The sequence below is a fragment of the Ambystoma mexicanum genome, chromosome 3p (assembly GCF_040938575.1).
Source record: "Ambystoma mexicanum isolate Mex_15411 chromosome 3p, UKY_AmexF1_1, whole genome shotgun sequence".
Taxonomy (NCBI): Eukaryota; Metazoa; Chordata; class Amphibia; order Caudata; family Ambystomatidae; genus Ambystoma; species Ambystoma mexicanum.
In genome coordinates this window covers 865,417,629-865,438,390 of record NC_090925.1, presented here as the reverse complement: position 1 = coordinate 865,438,390, position 20,762 = coordinate 865,417,629, and the positions used below count along the sequence as shown (strand labels likewise).

The 20,762-nt window shown below is 46.9% G+C and overlaps 1 protein-coding gene across 2 annotated transcripts in view; it reads right to left on the bottom strand.

Annotated features, from left to right (window-relative positions):
* The window catches only part of LOC138581019 (polymerase delta-interacting protein 2-like), a 144,867-nt gene that overhangs the window by 116,118 nt on the left and 7,987 nt on the right, over positions 1–20,762 (bottom strand). The window contains exon 2 of one of the 2 annotated variants that reach the window (XM_069652032.1): positions 14,941–15,025. In XM_069652032.1, coding sequence (XP_069508133.1) covers positions 14,941–15,025 — 85 coding nt within the window. The remainder of the gene's footprint in view (positions 1–14,940; positions 15,026–20,762) is intronic. The other variant, XM_069652033.1, reaches the window with a different exon arrangement.

The following is a 20,762-nucleotide window of genomic DNA, read 5'->3' as shown; positions in this document are numbered from 1 at the left end:
AACAGTGGCTGGATTTAAGAGGAGCAATCAAAGTTGAGAAACTGTACATGGCCACGTGGCCAAATTCTTTCGATGGTAAACCTAGTTCAGCGACCTGCTGGTCTGTACAACTGGTGCTCCACCCATGAGCTGAGCCCAAACTCTGACATTCTACCTCATCACCCTGTTGCTTTTTACCAGCTACCCTGAAAGTGAGATGGCCCCCAAACTAAAATAGTCCACCTAGTTTGCCCAGTTGCCTTCTATGCCATCAGATCTGCTTAGCCTCTTCCTTTTTTCCCCTTACATTATGAATACACAATGTGGACTAGGTGTTTATGCAAAGTAGTGATCAATACTTCCATCCGGTCTGTACATTTACAGATCTACTGCAATGCCATACACTGAAGCTAGCCGCCAGGCTCGCTTGGCTCTACTATTTATTTTATTATATATTAGCACCTGGGAGAGACAGCTGGCCAATCTGGAATTTGCAAGTAGCTGACTGCGGCACTGCTTGCCAAACAGTCCCTGCAAGTGGTGCCTCAGGCCGAATCGCCACTGGAGGGCCACACCTCAACCCCGGCTGCCCACATCATGGCTTACCTTAAGTTCCTGCGCAAAGCCTGGTTCCCTGAAAAACCAAAATGTCTGCACCACAGATGGCGGCTCAAAGTCCTCATAGCGATAAATACTGCTTTCATGGCAATTCAAGGCTGGAATGCTGCGCTTGGTCATACCTGGTTCGGACTTGAGAGCGGTTGGTGGCCCCGCCGTCCACTGATAATGGGTTAGCAACACCATAGTACATGCTTCGTCTGAGGCTATGAATTTCCTTTATCATTTGTTTTTGAGTCCTGAAACGAGCATACAATAAATAGGACACTGCCCTGTGCAACACCAACTGCACACAGCTGCATAGAGCCTTGTACTGAAAACTGCTTTCATAGAGTCATTATCACATCTTTTACAGACACTCATCTGATTAATGTCTTACTTCAGCGGTTCACAAAAATGCTGTATTGTTGCTCATTTTATATCTTGGACCCAAATAACTTCTGGTGACATTAAAAATAGTAGTATAACATTGCTAATCAAATATGCTTGCTTGTCAATCAAGAAAACTAATTAGCAAACAATGCTAATCAATTTTTGAAAACTAATGTATGCCTTGTTGTAGAAGCTGTCTCTTGGCAGTTCAAACTCTTCTGCACACCCAGAGTTCCACTCAAACTTGACCCCTTTTCTCGTAAGCCTCCTAAGGCTGTATGAACTAGCTAGCCCTTTCACAAACTTGATACAGTATTCCACTAGACCAAGGACTGATGCAATAATAACATGAAAGACACCATAAAACACCTCCTCCCCTAAAGATAACATAACAACGACCCCTGCAGCTCCAGTTGTTTCAATTCCTTAGTCATCGCCAGCCAGACTAACTGCAATCTGATCCCCTTCATTAACTCAACTCCAAGAATGGGTAATAGAACGTCGCCTAAGATGCTTGCTTCTGATGAGCCCCCTTGTCTCACAAAATTGATCAAGCTAACTACCTGCATGCAGGGGTTTCACAATGGGCCACCAGTGGACGAAGAAATCTCGGAATGAGAACAGAGGGACCGCAGAAATGGGAACACAGGTTTAATTAGCAGGGGCATTTAGTGATTTTCTGTCAAAAGACCACTTGGTTTTTTGCTCCCCGCGAGCAAGCGGTCAACTCTATACCAAATCACTCTAAGGGGGTTGGGGGGCGGGAGAGACGGATCCAACATCCACCGTTTGTCAATGTAAATATGTGCTATTGAAATCTCGATTCTCAAAGTTTCCCGTTTCATCAACTTGGTTGGCAGGGGCATATGTAGGGCGGGGCAATTGATTGGCCAGGCGGATGACGGAAGAGACCCAAACAAACTAGTGCAAGCGGATTCATCTATGCCCAAAAAAGGTCCAGACAACATTAGTGTGCATGGTGGTGGTAGTCTCGTCAATGGGCCTGAAGTAAGTACAATTATAAAATTGCACCAGTGGGTAATGAGGAACTTCCCAAGATAGATTTAAACAAACGCGTCCACGGTTTTGCCCCTCCCGTTGGCGCACCTCCTGGGCCTTAAGGTAGGTAGGGCACCCTGGGCAACCACTGTATCTGGAAGGGCAACAAGTGGGCTGTGATGGGTTGTGCCCCTTGTAGGTCAACTGCTAACAACACTAAGCCTGTTGCATTGTGAACAGCTGTGTGGGGTGTCACTGCCTTCATAAAGGTCCCTAAACTGGCCTCAAACTACCATGAGCCTAGTGATGCTATCCTAAACAAGTGCATTCACTAGATCCGTGTAGTAAGGGGCTGTCCATTTGTTACTCGGGAACAAATTACACACTGTACCAGGATCCATCCACAGGGAGGCAATGCATATGATGGCCTATTGAATTTTAATTAGGGTTGCCAAGCCCCGTTAAACTCCCCAATAGAACTTAATCAACTGTCTTGTGAAAATATGTCAGTGGACTGTGCTCTCGGGATGAAATGTGCCATGGGGGGGACGGAGGGGTGGGGGATGGTAACAGGCCCTCGAGTGAGGCCCTCTGTCCCAGAACTTCAAGGTTTACGGTCCATTAATAGTATGTTGCGTACTATCTCAAGTTGCTTTGGCATGAACTTAGTAACCTGTGTGTTATAATCAGGTAATATTAAGACCATCTCTAATTCAAAGCAGTTCTTAACCTGATTGAATATCTATAGGAAATGTATCTGAGGTTTTAAATTTGTGTATTATTTAATGTTTTGTCTTTTATGGCTCTACGTCGAAATAAAGTTATGAAAAGCAAGGTTTCCAAAGTTCTTCCAGGTTAAGAATTTTACAGAACCTCCTGGCAGCGGTTGTACGCAAGTTTGAAGAGTTGAGGTATTGGTGTGTTGGTAGCAAAAGGAATCATTAGATGGTCATTCTGCATAGGTGATCATTAGGCCTTCACAAAAGATTGCATCGAGGGTGGTGCTTGCAGTATGTGTTGCTCCCTTCAGCATGTTTTTGAAGTGAAAGCTGTCCGAAGGAGCACTAGGCTGGCAATTCTGTTGTATGATGATCTGTACATAAGTAAAAGGCAGAGTCCCGGATCCCATGTGCTTCTTTAGGAAGGATGTATATCCACACAGCTGATTGGGTGAAAACCACTTGGGTTCCCAGACATGTGGCCTTGTGTGGTCAACCGACATGTGTTTTGACCTCTAGGGTCGTTTTCAAGGCTCGTGTATTTCAGTTGATGCCCAAAAGGGTCCTGGGCTGTCCAGTCCTGTATAGGCCGTAGTTAGTAGGCGGTTTAAGCTGCCCTCTGTAGGTCTGGGCTGATTTTAAAGTCCTGATAGGATTGGATTTGTAAGGCTTGAAGTGCACGTATGCTGTTCTCTATGAGCAGCCTCATAGAGAACAGCATGTCTGTTTTATAACAATAAAACAGAAGTGGTTTTCACCCAATCAACTGTGTGGATATTCATCCTTCCTAAAGAAGCGCACGGGTCCGAGTCTCTGCCTTTTACTCTTTAGAAAAGGAGGGGAGGGCACCACCTCCAACAACCTGTGACCTTCTTGCTAAACAATCAATTCACTGTATTTTGGAGGGAAGCGCTGGGAGTGTTCCACACTAGGGCCCACCTTTCGCCTTGTATCTGTACGCAAGCAGGAAGGAGAGATTGGTTTGATAGTGGAGTACACTTGATCCACCTCACAATCCACCATTAGAGTAGTTAAGGAGTTGTGAAGTCAAGATTTTGAAGTGTTCCTTGTGAGCTACGGCAATACCTTATTCCCTTTTGACTATCCAGTTGACTTGGACGAGTAGTTATTGGGGATAGATGTTACTATTACCTTGTAGTTGTCTGATAGTTAGGTTTCAGTTATGAAGAGCATGTCGGTACCACCATCAAGAATTTTGAGAATCTCCATTCTAGGTTTAAGATGACGCAGTCGTTTGGCTGCACTGCATCAGCTCTACAGCCTCCGGATCAGGTGTACAACACCTCAAGGAACTGTTCTGCTCTGCCCCCATACTGCACCAACCCGACCAGTCCAATGTTTTCATAGTGGAGGCTGACGCATCTGCCATCGCGGTAGGAGCCATGTTGCTTCAAGAACATGACAGAGTCGAACACCCAGTGGGATACCTGTCCAAGCCACTGACCCCCAGTCAAAGTAACTATTCCGTAAGAGAGAGAACCCTTGGCCATGAAGATAGCCTGTGAGGAATGGACACACCTGCTCCAGGGCAGTACCTACAAGTTTATCATAAGAACAGATCACAAAAATCTTAAGGTGCTACAACACATGGACTGCATTAATTCCCCATCAGGCAAGATGGGCCCATTTCTTTGCGCAGTACAACTTCTTCCCCAGAAACCGGATTATACTGCAGGTTTCCACCTTCATGCAAGAAGTTAAAGAGGCTATCATCTGTACCAGACCGTCAATCCCCAACAGGTACCATCCTCTCATTGACAACAAGGATGGTCTCATATCTGTCAACCGAAGATTGTACCTACCAGAACAAAAACTACATCTCAAGGCCATATCTTGGTGTCAGGACCATATGGCTGCGGGACACCGTGACAAGAAGGGTATTCTGGACTTAGTCACGCATTCCTTCTACTGGCCAAGCATGGCATCGGATGTGGAGAAGTATACCAAAGCCTGTCCGATCTGTTCTAGAGGCAAGAACCGAACACAAAAACCCATTGGTCTGCTTGAACAAGACATATTGCCATCCAGATCCTGGAGCCACATTTCCACTGACTTTATTGTTGAGCGTCCAGTCTCAGAGGGATGTACATGTATCATGGTAATGGTAGACACTCATTCCAAGCTGGCTCAATTCTCCCATCTGGCTGGTCTTCCGTCTGCATCTGTCATGGCGGAGGTGTTTATCCGGGACATCTATCGCTTACACGGTCTTCCGGACAAAATAGTATCTGACAGGAGGAAGCCAGTCCACCTGCCGATTTTGGAAAGCCTCATGTTCCCCACTAGTTATTGAGAGGGCTCTGTCTTCAGGCTTTCATCCACAAACCAATGGGCAGACAGAGCGGCTCAATGGGACATTGGAGCAATATTTAAGATGCTACACCAACTCAATAAAACAACTTTGTCTCCTTACTCTCGATAGCAGAATTTGCTTACAACAACTCAGTCCACTCTGCAGTTGGGATCAGTCCCTTCTATTGTACCTATGGTGTACATCCCTGCAGCCTTCTACCAGTGTTCTACCAGTGTTGTCTCAACCCACCAAACATACCTTCCATAGGAGCTTCATTGGCAGAGATCTCGGAGGCAGAACGAATCGCGATGGCCAATCTTTTGGACTCACAACGAACAAGACCCAAGCAGACCGCAAGCGTTCTCCAGTTCCCCAATGGAATATAGGCTCGAAGTACTTCCCTCGCTGGGTTCGCCCCTCTAAACTATTTCCCAGATGTTTGGGTCTGTATGAGATCATCGCCTGGATCAACCCTGTGGCTTATCGTTTCAGGTTGCCGCAAGGGTCTCAGTCGGATCCAGCCTGTTTTCCACACCTCCCTCGTACACCCGGCTGAAAACAAATGCTTCGCCTTGGCCCATACGCCGGGTTTCACCACAGTTGTCTAGCAGTACCGAGGAGTATGAAGTCGCCCAGATTTGGGATTCCAGGTACCGCAGGGGACGACTGGAGTACTTGGTGCACTGGAAGGGCTACCCCAACTCAGAAGACCCCTGGGAACCCAAGTCCTTTGTGCATGCACCCCACCTTGGCAGATTGCATCGCACCCATTTGGGTAAACCGGGGATACCCTAGGGTGGAAGGTGGCATACTGTCATGCGCCTCCTATCCTGGTGACTATGGGATAGATGGCGCTCTCACTGCCATTGAATGCCCCACCATGCTGATCTGCTATGCAGCTTGCGCAGTCTAGTTCTTTTTAACATGGCCGCCACCGGGAGGTACTTCACCCCAGGTCTCCCAGTGGTGGTGCATTTCAACCCACGAGTTTCACTCTCCTTTGGGTTCCGACGCTCTGTGTCTCCTCTTGGCTCTGCTAAGCCCAGCCATTGCCCTTGCTTTCTGTCGTTCTCTGTGACACCTTCTCACTCTTTGCCCTAGTCTTGCACCGCTCTCTGCGACACCTCACTCTCTCTTACTTGTTCTGCCTTTCGGAGCGCCTGCAAGCCTTTCCTTAGTTTCTCTCTCCTGGCGCCCCCCCCCCACCCAGCTTTTCTCTTCGGTCTCTCCCCCCGTTCCTTACCGTATCTTCCTTTCTCCCTTCACTCTCCGGCACAGCCCTCCTTCGGGGGTGCAGTCTCTACCACGGATCTCCACTTCGGCTGCTCAGGGTTTCCCTTGCACTCCCCGACAGTGGGTCTTGGCTCCTCCCACTGCCTCTCAGGTTGCTAAGGACGCTCCAAGTGATTCTCTCTGCTCTACCTTCACTCCTAACAGGAATTGCTTTCCCGGGGACGCCTCTGTGTTCTTATAGGGGCAGGCAGCGTTCCTTCTTGTTCTAGGCTGATTCTTATCTTAGTGTTTGAGTGCAAAGCCTTGATTGCCAGGATCAGAGTCACTGGACAATTTTGTTTTAACTTTGTCCATAGGAGATCTCCATCTACGCTGTCGAAGGCATGGGCTAAATCAATGAATGCAAGGTAGATTTTGCTTCCTTGTCTAATAGCCTCTATTAACACATTGATCAGGAAAAGATTCAGACCACAGCCCACGCCTTTAACAAAGCCTGTTTGCCTTTGGTCGTATGTTGATGTCATTTTGGTCCCGTGCGTCAGTTGATGTTGCAATTGAATGACAAACAGTTTTCCTAGCACATCAAGGAAGGCAACTGGTCGGTAGTTTTTAGGTTCTGATCTTATTCCCTTTTTAAATATAAGGACGACAATTGCACTCTTCCATGATGCTGGATTTGCCTGTTCATTCAACAGGATTGCAAATAGTATAGTGCAGAAGTCTGCCCATTCCTCAGGATTTTCTTTTAACATCTTGTTGGTTAGACCATCGGGTACGGGGGCTCTCAAACTAATTTGCATGATTTTTTTTTTAGAATTTCTTCATCAAGATGGCGAAATGATGAAGTGGCAAAGCTGATTCTTCTATGGACCCTTGCTTTCTGTACAATTCATTTTAGTGGTATGTCCACTGGTATTCAGACACCATTACTTAAAATTGCTTTTTGTGGAGCATACAAGTTTAATTATTTTCCAGAAATCTTTGGACGTTTTTTGTGATAGTGTATTCATCGTATGTTCTGCATCTCCCTTAGCTTACACCCAATCAATACCTTTGCTCCGCTCTTGCAGAGCCACAAGCTACAACACTGTCAAAATGGCAGAGCTGCACTATACAAGACCACTTTACATGGCATTGGATACTTTAAGAAAGAAAAAAAAACCGAGAAAAAGGATGCCGTGCCAATGATAAAACTCGAAGCCCCATGCTTGACCACATATGGCACTGAGCGAGGACATTTCCTATGGAAATAATCTCCAAATTAAGTTTTCAAATGACACCCAAAACGGAACCAGGCTCCGGTCAACACGCCACTTGTAAAATACTCGGTACCTATATGCATGTCAAATACTACTAGCAAATAATGCAACCACGAAAACAGAAGTTCTTAGAACACACTTTGTCCTGAGTAAAGAAGGTATCATGGATGTTTGTGTGAATGAAGAATGGAGCTTATTGTTAAAGAGTAGGCCGAATGCGATGCAATCACCAAAGATACCCCACTTGGAATAGCATATGCACAAAAAACGCTAACACTGCAGTGCAGAGAAGAGCTGGGCAGATTCACCCGTTTGATACATATCCAGAAGTGCAGAAAAACAAGAAAACCTTTCATTGATGGCATGGGAGGATAACCAACAGAAGCACAAAACAAATGCTCCAAACAAGGTGATCATATCTTTTCAATACACCTACACGCAAAGTCAAGAAACAAACTGTCCATTCACCCAATTTCCTACATGGGCAATAGTGCTTAACCAGGACAACTTCCACCAGCCAAAAAGGATTAAAAAAAAAGTGCACTGAACACCACATGCAAAGAGTAAAAGGCTAGGTCCCATGTGCAGCTGGATACATAATCCAAGCATTGCCCAAGCAGAAGGGAATGCCATGTGCCCACAAACAAATCAAACCCTGCATTTATGTGCAAACAACAATCCTCATGCAAACAGTTGACCCTGCAACAATAGAACTAGGACACGCAACTCTGCTGTACACCCAGCATACAACTACAACCTCCTACATTTGCTGATGGCTACTACGTGGGTTACAAACAAACATGGCCCTAGCACTCGCGCCTATAGTAATAATGATGGCACCACTCCAATAAATCAACTTAAACACTGTTCCAGAATTCTCAGAGGGCAGAGAGCCAGTGGCATGCAACACATGCCATCCATGGCAAGACAACTGAAATCATGCATTACTGAACTCCTAGTGCCAGTACCTGCCAATGAGCAACGGCCTTGGCACAAAGGCAGTCCTCTCCACACCCCCTACGGCGTGCCAGCATTTGACCACTAAGGTGGTCCACCTGCATACCCTAGACCCCTCCGGCAGACCTTCCCAACTCCAGCAGAATCATGCCCCCTCCACAGGCGAGGGCAATGAAGCAACACATGCAAATCCCAACCACTTCAAACAAGCTGTACACACGCCAGACAATACACATTGAGAGACAATGGGGCAGAACCAGACAAACAGGATCAATATTGCAAGCAGCGTTACAGAGACACGGAAAAGCCTTGAAGATAGAGAATGGCATTCTGAGAAAGATTAGCAGTGTAGACCTGGCACCCACAAAGTAAGACACTATTAGACCCCTCCAGCACTGTAGAGGACCCCAGCTAGCCAAACCCTCATCTTTTCAGAGTGATAGCACGACAGCCTCAGGAGATACCACATCCATGCTGGACCGACAGCCACACCCCTCCCACAAAGAGTAGAGTGTCAACACTAGTGGTGTACCCATAAATAAATAGAGGGAGATTGCCAGGCTTCAGCAAAGCTGAAATAAACACACAAAGCACAGCCTCATACTATGTTGTTGTACCTTGGGGCATGGAAAAGAAGGGAGCATGAGAAACAGAAGATACTTGGCAAACATTCTTAGGCACTTCTGCATACAGACCCACATCCCTAGGAGTATTGCGCAACTCGGGTAGCATAACGCAAAACACATCCATTCCCGCCAATAGCATACAGACTACAACCAACTGCACCGAAAGTTAAGACAGTCGCCAGTGGCCGGATCGGTGAACTGGAATCGAAAGTGATACATGCCGACAGTGATGAACAGGTTACACCTCAAAGTAAGTCTTTCCCACTGGAGTGCATGTGAAACCAACGAAAGTATGCGTACTGGTTTGTCAGTGCAACACTAGGAGCCATGTGGGGGGGTGGATGTGTGGAGGAGAATGGGCCGATAGGGTGGTGATGTGACAAACCGTTCCTCGCACATTACTGCGCCCAATTCATCCATGCATTATTTAAAGCGCAGACCTAGCTCTAGAGCAGAGGAACGCTGTACAGAGTGTAGGTAGCCAATCATGGGCTGGTATCTTTTAACAGCGCAGCACTGCGAGTGGAGATCTGTGCATCCATTGGGATTAGTCCTTGGTCAAGTGTTGCTGAAAAAGCCATGCTTTGAGAGATGGTAGCCAGTGATATAATCGTCCCCCACAATGTTGTTCACTGAAACAGAGGCAAAGAAAATAATGCAGGAATGTAAGTGGCACATAATGTGTTCTATATTCAAATTCTTAACAATCCCACTAGACCTGGAGGGCGAGTTCCTTAGTTTACATACTCGACCTAAGAGAAATGCACTTGCCCCAAGGTTAGAAAAAAACAAAATATTTACCAGTCCTTTCTGGAAAATGGTGCATGTCGCCATAAGCACACTTCATATTTGGTGCAATGCTGTCAAAAAGCTTGTATTTGCCATTTACTGCAAACAAAGTGTTTGCAGTAAATGAAAAATATGTTTAACAACCCCATACTCGCCAGCAAGGTAGAGTATCATGCAAATGGTACTCGCCCTTTATAAAAACGACTTGCCAATACTATTGGGCTAGATTTTGCGAGCACGGATATTCGGTTTAAAAAAAGAATATCGTCGACAAAGTGTTTTGAGGAGGAGAGAGCGAGGATTCAGGGGTTGCCCCCCTGAAAGGGTTAGTAGATCAACTGCTTCCTTTCTGTGAATGCATGTATGTATTCCATTCCGTTCTTTTTCTGTCATGAAATCTGTAAACAATGTTAAAGAACACAGTTTAAAGCTCAACGCTGCAAGCTTTATTTCACTGGCTTGAAACTCAGTATTTTATGTAAGCTAACCACTTTGTAACTTGGAAACGAGTATGTAAATCTCTCTCCTGGTTTCCTAGAGCAGACTTGCCTCAGACTGAAGTGGCGAGATTCTTGTTTTGCTTTTAAGCAGTTGCACATTTCCACATGGTTTTCAGCTGCACTACTTGATCAATGTATGACATTTCCCCATCTTCCGACATCAATGATTTCTGGAGCAATATTTCTTACCTGTGCCATTATTTATAGCAGAGCACAATAAATGTGTTCAATTACATGTCTACAACACAAAATTGTTTTTAAAAGATAATCACATACACCCTTGAGGGATTTGTGAAACTGTAGAATTGTGGGGGAATTCGGAGATGATATCGCAATCTAGTGCCAGAGGGTTGTTTGCGTGACAGGGGAAGGATTATTTGCGGGTCCTCCATTTACAGACGCGTTCTGATTCAAGCCATTTAGTCGATTTGATGCGCAACGAGCGTGTGCCACTAGATATTTGTAGAGTAGCCACCAGGTAAACTGTTGTACAACTCGTGTCCTCTTGGTATTGATATATGCAGTCTTGAACAGTATCCTGGCCTGGTGAAGAAGCCAATGTAGTCTGCATAGGACGAGGGTGAGATCGGTCCAATTTCCGTGCAACTGTAATAAGACGGGCAGGCCTGCTTTTAGCGGAGGCAGGTGAGCAGCTGGGAGCCCAGTCAGGAGGGTATTTTCCCTCGTGTGCGAGGCCACAAGGGCCTGCACTACAGTCCAGAAATCCTGCAGCGTTATGAAGGGTTTGATTTTGTGAAGGGTGGAGATTTGGAGCCTGCTGTTTGAGCCTCCTTGTCTATTTGTTTCTCAAAGAATAAACTGCAGTCAATGACAAAGCTGAAGGATTTTGCTGAAATCAACAGTTGTGGATCAAACTTTCATAGGCGCATATCATTAAGCTATGGTTGGACAAGTTGTCATTCAGTGGGTCGACCAATAAGGATGAATCCGTACTTGGACAGGTTAAGTTTGAGGTAGACAGTCGACATCCAAGACTGGATGATAGCTAGGTAAATCGCAGAGACAACTGATGCTCTGTGGGCTTTTTAACTCTCACGTACAACAGAGTATCGGCAAATCTTTGAGGAATGCCCAGAGGCTCAATGTAAAGGTTACAAAGATTGGTGATATGATGGAGACTTGAGGGACTCCGTAGGCGTCTGGATGTCAGGAGTTCGTGAGAATCCAAAGAGTTAATCTGGATGTACTGGTGTCTGCTCGAGAGGTAGGTGATAAACCAATTTAGGACAGTGCTAGAGAATACCATCCTGTTGGCATGGAGGGAGAGGAGGGTGCAGTGGTCACCAGTGTTGAATGCAGCAGAGAGGTCACTGGGGACAAGGAGGGACGAGTTGCAGTTATCCATGATTCAGAAAGCATCATCAGTGGCTGTCTCGATGCCACACTTAGGGCGGAACACTAAATGATTGTCATTTAGAAGGGGAAGTTGTTTGAGTGTGGCGAGTAGCTGTGTAGTGACTACTTTTTCCTAGATTTTGCCAATACACAGGAAGTTCGCAAAGGGCTGGTAGTTGGCCAGGTCACCTGGGTTTAGGGTTGGTTTTTCCATAAGAGGTCACGTGAGACGAGCATTGAGGGTGTCTAGAAATAACCTTCTATGAGGGAGGCATTAATGATGTGGAGGCCTGGCCTGTCAATTGGTTAATGATGGATGCTAGGATGTCGTCAGTGTAGGAAGTAGGTTTGATAGAGGCAATTGGTTTTAGGATATCCATGGGGGGAATCAAGGGGGGGGGGGGAGGAAGAAGAGGAAAGAATTTGGTTCAGAGATATAGTGTGCGTGCTGGGGTTCAGGGGACGGCAATGTGGTGGGTGGTTGATTAATGATCTTTCAGATTTCAATACTGTCGTATTTTTCCGGAGTTGTTGGTACCTCAGAAATTGGCGAGTTCTCCAAGGTTACGTTTTTTGCACCACCATTCTCTAGGACTCAGATTGAGCGTTTGTTGGAGGCGAGATCAGTGGTTTATCAAGTGGTGGATGGCTTCTTCTCAGCGTGGTTGGTTATTAAGGGGGCACGAGTGTGAATCAGTTAATTGTTGAATAATTTTAGGTGGACCGAGGCATTCATTGTGGTGTGGAAGACTGCATAGTTGTCTCTAGTTCATTGACTGGGAAGGTTTAGAATGTGTGCCACCAAGTGAGGGGTCATTTAGCCCGACCCTTGTGGGACGTAGTCGAGTGGGTGACCGGTAGCCGGATGGCGGTGTGGTCAGTGCAGGTGATTAGGAGCGGGGGAGAACATGCGAAGTCTGTCTAGGGTGTTGCCTTTGTTGTGCATGGGGAGAATACAATTGTTTTAAGTCCATGGATCCGGTCAGTTGAGAATTGTGCTTCGAGCGTTTAGCTTGAGACTCAGAAACTAAATCTCAGAGAAAGACATAATTAGTGTGTGCTAATTCAGCAGAGGAGAGTACGTTGGAGATGTCAGCAATGAAAGTCACTCCGGTAAGGTGGCCTCTATAGGAGGTGGACGGTGATGATTCCTTGTGAGATACAGGGAACCAGCAGGCGTGGCCAATCGCTCTTGTGGATGATTGCCACTCCACCTCCTGCCCGATCAGCATTTTGGGTACAGTAACCGTGGGGCAGGAGTACGTCAAACATATTTGGATGGCAGATGCTGTAAACCATGTTTCAGTGATTAACATGGTGTCAAGTTTGTTGTATGAGAGGAGGTCACGATCAGCTGAGCAAGCCTTGATCAGCAGATGGCGTGTGGTCTGTGGGTTTTGGATGGGGGCAAGTGTGATATTGATGAGGTTCCCTAGGATAGAATGCCAGGGCTGCCCAGGGAGCTTGGTCATTCGAGCCCTAGTGAGGGTGAGGATAGGCTGGAGGGAGCAGACACATGGCGATGTCTTTGGGCAAGTAGCAGTATCAAATACTTGGTGGTGAAAAGCAGTTTAGCAGCCTGGCTCTTGGCCCCATCAGGCGAGATCCTTGTCTTCATCGGTCCTTCATGAAGGACGCAGGCAATGAGGATGCCCAAGTGGCAGGGTTTGGGCATGTGACCAGCAGCCTACTCAATGCCATCTGCTTGAACCTGTAGATGCATGAAGGCACGTAGGTCTAGGTCTTCACATGTCATTGCACAGTGCTCCTTGATCAGTGAGGTAGCTGTAGCCGTGCATTCGCCTAACAGATATGTCTCATAACCGCAGGACATGTCCTGTGCCTCCCATGCCATCAACATACACACTGTTGATGGCATAAATCATACAGGGAGGGTAATTGCCATGTCAATGCATCATTGCTGATCAGCTCCCCATTTGTGAAAAGGCGGCAGACCTTTACCTTCTTTTATGCCAGCCATTGACAGATTTTCACTTCTCTTGCATCCACCCAATTGAGGCCACGTGTACTTGCGACCCAAATATACAATGATGGTGTCCTACGAGGAAGCTGTGCTCAGATGGGGGTTCTGCCAACCAGCATTGGATTCATGATAAGTGGTACAGTGGTATCTGAAGCATTGTCTAGTTTTGCAGGGGCAGTCACTCTGATGGCGGATATCATTAAGATGAACAGACGAGTCCCAGCAATGGTGCACAAGCAGGGAGAACCTGCACAGACATGGGTCATTGTGATCATGGAAAACATTGCAGAACCCACCATTCTAGATAGGCTGGGAAACATGGTCAATCAGGAAACCCCAAATTATAACTATCCGCTGGGGATGAAGGCAAGGATGGTAATAGTAGTGCATGGGTGAACGGGACATTGTCAGGATCAAGAGATGGATCATAGGGGAGGTGGAGAACCTAGAGTACTTACTTCGGTGAGAGGTGAGACAAGTGGATGAGGCAGCAGAGCAAAACAAAGGAACCACTGCTATTCATGTATGCAGAATAGACAGACAATGGCAACCAAGCACTAGAGGCCCTCACACATCTAAGACTACTCCATCTCCAGCCCATCATTTTTCCAAAACCTGCTTGGAATCACAATGCCCTTATTAATGCAAAATCTTTGTCTGGGTCACATCTCCCTGGAAGATGGATGGTCCATTAAATGTGAACTAACAAGCATACACAATGATAAGTGATCAAAACAAAGCATTTCCCCTCTGTCTGACTCCCTCCTTGTGTCTGCAATCTCCTTCCTAGCGTTCCCTCCTTCTTATGTCACTCTTGCTCTCCTCCCTAGCAGACGAAGGTACGGTTTCCCTCTGTACAAGACACTACACGGACTTTGAAGTTACTACGGTGGTGATTACGCGCAGTACAAAAGCATAGTAACACAATTACACACAAAAGTGGGCTGTGGATGCTTGAATATATGTCTGTGAAACCAGAATGTTCTGCTTCGCTGCAGTTGTTTTCAACAACCCAGTGCAATGTTCAGTATCTGAAACAAGCAACATCCTTCCTAATAGTGGGTGGAGTGTAGATAAACTGCAGAGAAAATGTATCTGTGACCCTCCAAAGCAGTAAAAGACCCCTCACATATTTTATAAAAATGTCTTCACCATGTTTGGAACTGAAGTGTGCGGTATAGGGAGGAACGAACAATGCAGGCATTAGTGAAGCAAAGTAGTATCAGTCACCTCACCTGACCGGCATCATACTGGCCTTGAGATTTGGGAGTCTCAAAGACACCAACAGCCTCCAACACTAGGTTCCCTGGGCGATTCCTGCTAAGAGAAAATAATTATTTTTGAGCACTTCGAGTCATAATAAATACCTCCAGGCAGCACCTATACAGCGCTATAGGACCCCAGCAATGTGAGCTTTATTCGGTAATGCCCAGCACGTTCTGAACGACTATCAATGTAAGCTTTTTCCAATCATGTCCGATCAGTGCTCTATAGTCAGGGCACTGTCTAGACAAAAAAAAAAAAAACACTTTGGGCGAAACAGTTAAACATCTACAAACAATACACTGCCACCATGCAAGTAGTACGAGTAGTATGTAAACACAACAAAACAGATAATTAATTGCCTCTTGTTTATACATTTCTTTGGTGCCGGTACAACAAATGGTGTTTCCAAGCACCACAAGACAAAATGGGTAGGGAACAAGGGGAGTAATTAATAAAGAGGGCACAAAAAAAAACAGTAAATATACAATTGTGGTCCTAATAGGACTTGTGGCATTCGGACGGGCAAGTGCATTGAAGAGAAGTGCAGGAGGTAGAGAACGAGCAAGCTATGAGAAAGTGCTGCTGAGAGCCCTGAGGGGAAGTGCCGAGGGGTGCCATGGGAAGAGGAAGCCCAAGGGTGTGATGCACAGCCTCCAGGTAGGCAGCGAACAAGGACAGTGCTGGGAGGGGACGGGGGGGGGTGCGCACTGGGCAGGGGCCTGCTAGCCTGCAAGATTCATGAAGGTACCGGCCGCCAGTCTCCGTGGCAGTGGGGCGAGTAGCAGGGGAGAGAAAAGTTTTGAGAAGTTTCTGGAACTTGAGGAGGTCCAGCACAAGTCTGAGAGGGGCAGGGAGGCTGTTCCAAAGACTGGCACCAGCCGGAGAGACCTACCCCCCCCCCCCCCGACTCTATGCTTGGAGAAGCATTTGACAAGCAGAGAATTGGAGTTAGAAGAGCGGAGGGCTCCAGCAAAGAAGTATTTAGGGAGATAAAGTTGGAGATAGCAAGGCCCCCCAGGCCCCAGAATGCCTTGTGGATGATGCAGAGGGTCTTGAATTTGATCCTCGCGGCCACCGGGAGCCAGTGGAGAGATCTTAGGGCTGTAGAGATACAGTTCCTGGGCTTGAGGCCGAGGATGAGTATTGCAGCCCTATTCTGGATTAGCTGATGGGGGCGTAGGGAGGAAAAGGGGAGATTGAGGAAGAGGCATGTTGCAGTAGTCCAGCCTAGAGAGGACCAGAGCTCTGGAAAAATTGAGCTTCTGGGGAAAGGTGAGGGAAAAGAGAATGCCTCTAGGGAGGTGCAGCTGGAAGTGGGCCTTCATGGCAAGGTCTGAAATGTGAGGGGTGAAGGAAGGAGAGGAGTCGAAGATGACCCCAAAGGTTTATTGGCCATACAGGATGGTGAGGGTAGATGGTCCAAGCAAGGAGGGAAGTCCTAAAGAAGGTAATACCAAATGTTCAACCTTCTAACTTTTGGTTGGGTAGGTCTTTTCAATTCTGTCTAGGGCTGCTACTGTGAGGGGGGTTGTCCCCCGCAGCTGTCGCGCAGTCCCCCCCCCCCCCCAAAATAAATAAAATAAAAGCATTTGGGCCTGACCCCCGCAGCTCACCCAAACAAGACAAAAACAAACAAAAAAAGGGAATGGACCCTGCACACCAGTTCCCGATCACAGGGACAAAGCGAGACGGAATGCAAGGTAAGTAGGGGGGTGGGTGTGTGGGTAAGTCGGTAATGTTCAGGGGAGAAAATACCGAAGATATTGCGAAAAAATAATCATCTTCATCTTTTCTCTCGCGAACAGTTCCGCTTCGAGCATTCAACCCCAAATCAGCCGCACATCGTGCCTGGATAGCCGTCAGACAATCAGGGATGAGAGAGGAGGAAGAAGTAGAGGGAAGTTTGAAGGAAAGCTGTGCGTCATCAGCATAACACTGGAAATGAGACGAGGAGGAGATACGGTGAGCAAGATGGGCGAGATAGATATTGAAGAGCCATGGTGGCAGGATAGAACCCTGGGGGACGCTGCAGGTACAGAGTGAAGTGCTGGAGGAGAAAGGGCTCAGCTGCAACTGGGAAGGGAGGTTGGCGAGGATAGAGCCCTGGGGGATGCTGCAGGTACAGAGTGAAGTGCTGGAGGAGAAAGGGCTCAGCTGCAACTGGGAAGGGCGGTTAATGTGGCAAGAGCCCTGGGGGATGCTACAGGTACAGAGTGAAGTGGTGGAGGAGAAAGGGCTCAGCTGCAACTGGGAAGGGCGGTTAGTGAGGAAAGAGGTCAGCCAATCCAGTGCCTGGTCCGTGATGCAGAGTTTTATGAGGATAGAATGGTTGACTGTGTCAAAGTCAGAGGAGAGATCGAGGAGAACGAGAACTGGAGGAGTGTGGGGACAGGATGTCCTGAGTTTTATATGTGAAATGGGAGGCCAAAGCGGTACAGAGAGCATGGTAAGAAAAGAGAGGGGTGGAGACTGCAGTAGGATTGGCAAGTTCCTTGCAGATTTTGCCATGTTGTTGGTGGCTCCAGCGATGCAGGCTTGGCTGTGGGCCCTAGCGGATAGATACACGATATGGCCTTTGGAACAGGATACAGGCCGGTTTGTCAGAGAATGAACCTGAGGTCTGCCACTTCCGTTCAGCAACTATGCACCTTATGTTTTCAGGAGATGCTAGATCTTGGAGGCAGGCTTCAGGCAGATCCTCAAGACAGGGGGGGGCAAGGCGAGGGTGCTGGAGATGGAGCAGTGAATGTTAGCAAGGAAGGATGTCGAGGGTGTTGGAGATGAAGAGGTGAAGATTAGCAAGGACAGAGGGAGAGTCAGAAGCCGGGGTCGGAGGGGGATAAGTGGAAGCAAAAGCAGCGACTGTAACTCGCTTCATCTGTCGAATGACTGAAAAGGAGGTTGGCAGTGCGGGGGCAGGGTGGCAGCTCAGACAGAGGACCCCCAGGCAGGAGGAGAGGAGCGAGTGGTCAGACCAGGAGAGGGGGTGGTGACCGGGATGTCTCCAGAGATTAAGGGATCCAGAGTGTGTCCGGCAGAGTGGGTCGGACCGGACGGAATAGTGAGAAAGAGGGACTAACAGAGGTCAAGGAACAGTGAGGTGGCTGATTCAGGAGTCTCGACGTGGATATTGAAGTCACTGAGGAGGAGTTTTGAAGAGGATATCAGGAGCGAGGCGCTGAGGTTAGCCCATTCAGAGAGGAAGAGAGATGGGGCCAGGGGGCCTGTAGATGGTAGCGAGGGTGAGAGAGTAAGAGACTCTGAGCCTACAGACAAAGGATTGAAAGAGGGGAAGGACTGAGTAGGTACGATAGAAGCAGGGACCCATTCAGGGAAAACCAGGGCCACCCCCCCTCTAGGCCAGTTACGCCTGGGTTTGGAGAGGAGTACGTAGCCCTTAGGAGTGTGTCAAGAGCAGTGACAGAGCTGGCATTGAACCACATCTTGGTAAGGGTGAGGACATGGAGTTCAAAGTCTTCAAGAAGGAGACATATGTCAGGAGTGTTTGACAGCAGAACGAGCGTTCAGAGTAGCTAAGTGAAGCCGATTACCACTTTAGAAAATTTTCCAAGGAGGGGTACAGGCATGTGGTACTCGCGTCGGTAGGGGCGGAGAGGTGAGAGGAGGAATAGCAGGAGAAGAGAGGAAGTTAATGGGAGAAGGCAGGTGCCGGTCAAAAAGGAGAAGAGTAAGTTGAGAGCCTTCGGCCATGATAGTGTCATTGTGATAGACATTAATGATGCACCTAAAGGATGAGAAGTATGCCTGCAGAATCCAATTTTTGTAAACATTTCACTCGCAATTAAAAGCATAACAAAAGCCAATAGTCTCTTCAGTTATTAAGGACTGTAAATACCTTTTACACATTTTCCTTAACTAAAACTCCTTTCAACAATCAGCAACAGGAAATTGCTGTAACCAAGATTGCAAACAAATGTTTTCATGATGAACGCATGCAACATAGAAAACATGGTCACTACCCACAAGACGTTGTTGGATGTGTAGGTGCGACACTAGTAAACGTTCTCTTTTTTTGTTTTTTTTAAGCACTGTACACTGCTAACTGAATCAATGGTGGCAGGTAAGACACACTTGTCCCAATTAAAAGTTTTGCAGTAACAGCAAAAAGTGACGGTAACTGAATTACTGCTACTTTTACTGCTCTGAAAAACTACAGGCACTAATTCCACTGGAGAAATTGCCAACAAGAAGGGTAACTCCTCCAGTGGAATTAGCTTGCAAAATGAAAATGTTCCATCCACAGTATTAAAAGGCAAAACGTCCAATGAAAATGCCCTGCAAGTGTTGCAAGTAGGACTGAGAACGCAAACGCTTACTGTGTGACTCTTAAACTGCGCTAAATGGAGATTAACTGTTAATTTAAATTAGGACTGCCAAACAGAAAACAAAAAATAGTTCCTATAATCTGTGGAACGCACGCACCAGAGTGACCCATTTGATAAGAGACACTGTGCACCAAGTAATAGAGGCTACGCTGGGGATGGAAATCCCAGCACGTCTTAGCAGCTCACTACTCGAAGCGTTGAGGTCTGAGCAGCAGACACAGGTGGGAAAATAACTGCCCATTTTCAATCAGACTAAATAGAGAAAGTAATGCTGCAAAACCCAATTAGTGAAAAGGTATGCAGTGATCATAACTCACATTTCAATGGTGGACAACCCTTTAATTAATCTAGGTTAATCTAGATAATGGGCAAGGGTCTGCTCCACCGAAAGAAGCGCCAGTGCAAATACACTGAGGATTTGCACGCAGTTGCAGACAAGGAAGCTGCACAGAATGACGACGTGTGATTAAGTGTCTCCCCAGCGTCGTTCAGGCAGTCTGTGGAAATTGAGTGAGGAGTGGAGTGTGGATAGTAGTTGCTTGTTAGATTTGCAGACCTTCAACGCTGCAGTTTGCAGTTAAAATACTGCTCCAATTGTGTGGAATGAAGAATGAGGAATTGAATGTTCATTGAGGAATACTGCAGAGTATAGATTTATTTTATTTGATTTATTTGTAATGCGTCCAAATGCCTGCAGGCATTAGGGCGTAACATTAACACAAAGGACAACATAAGCACGGGACACAAGACGACATAGATTAACCCTAGGTGTTTAGAAGGCAGGCGGAGAAGAACAGAGCCCTGGGAAATGTATATGAAAAGGTGCGTTTTCTCTTTTTATTTTTGAAGTGGCTCAAATTGGACGTTGCTCTGATTGACAGAGGTAACGAGTTCCAGAAGGAGGGTGCCATTGCCGGGAAGGATCTACCTAATCCTCTGGCTCTCTTAACTAATTACCTGCAGATTGGCAAGCTAAGATGATCGCAGATTCTGGGCGGTGTGTAGAGAATGACCAGTGCTTTAAGGTATCCTGGTGCCTTACCATATAGAGAGTGGTGTATTAGTAGGCCCATTTTGAACTGGATACGTCCCTGCACAGATAGCCAGTGTATCTCTTTCCCAATGTTGGATATGTGGGATCTTCTTGGGATAGTCATAGCTACCCGGACTGCATCGCTCCGGATAACCCGAAACACTGGAAGGTTGGATTTTGGTGCTCCACTTACTAAAATGTTACAATAGTCTGACCTAGACAGTATCGTTGCACAAGCAATGGTTACTGAATTCTTTGTTGAGAAATGGGCGTATGGCCTGAAGGAGGCTGAGATGGTAATTGCAGGTCTTTCAAAAGGTTTTGTACATGGGCAACCGAATTCAAGGAGGCCTCCATGTAGACCCTCAAGGTCTTCACTTTTGATTGTGTCAGGATCTTGTTGCCTTGGAGC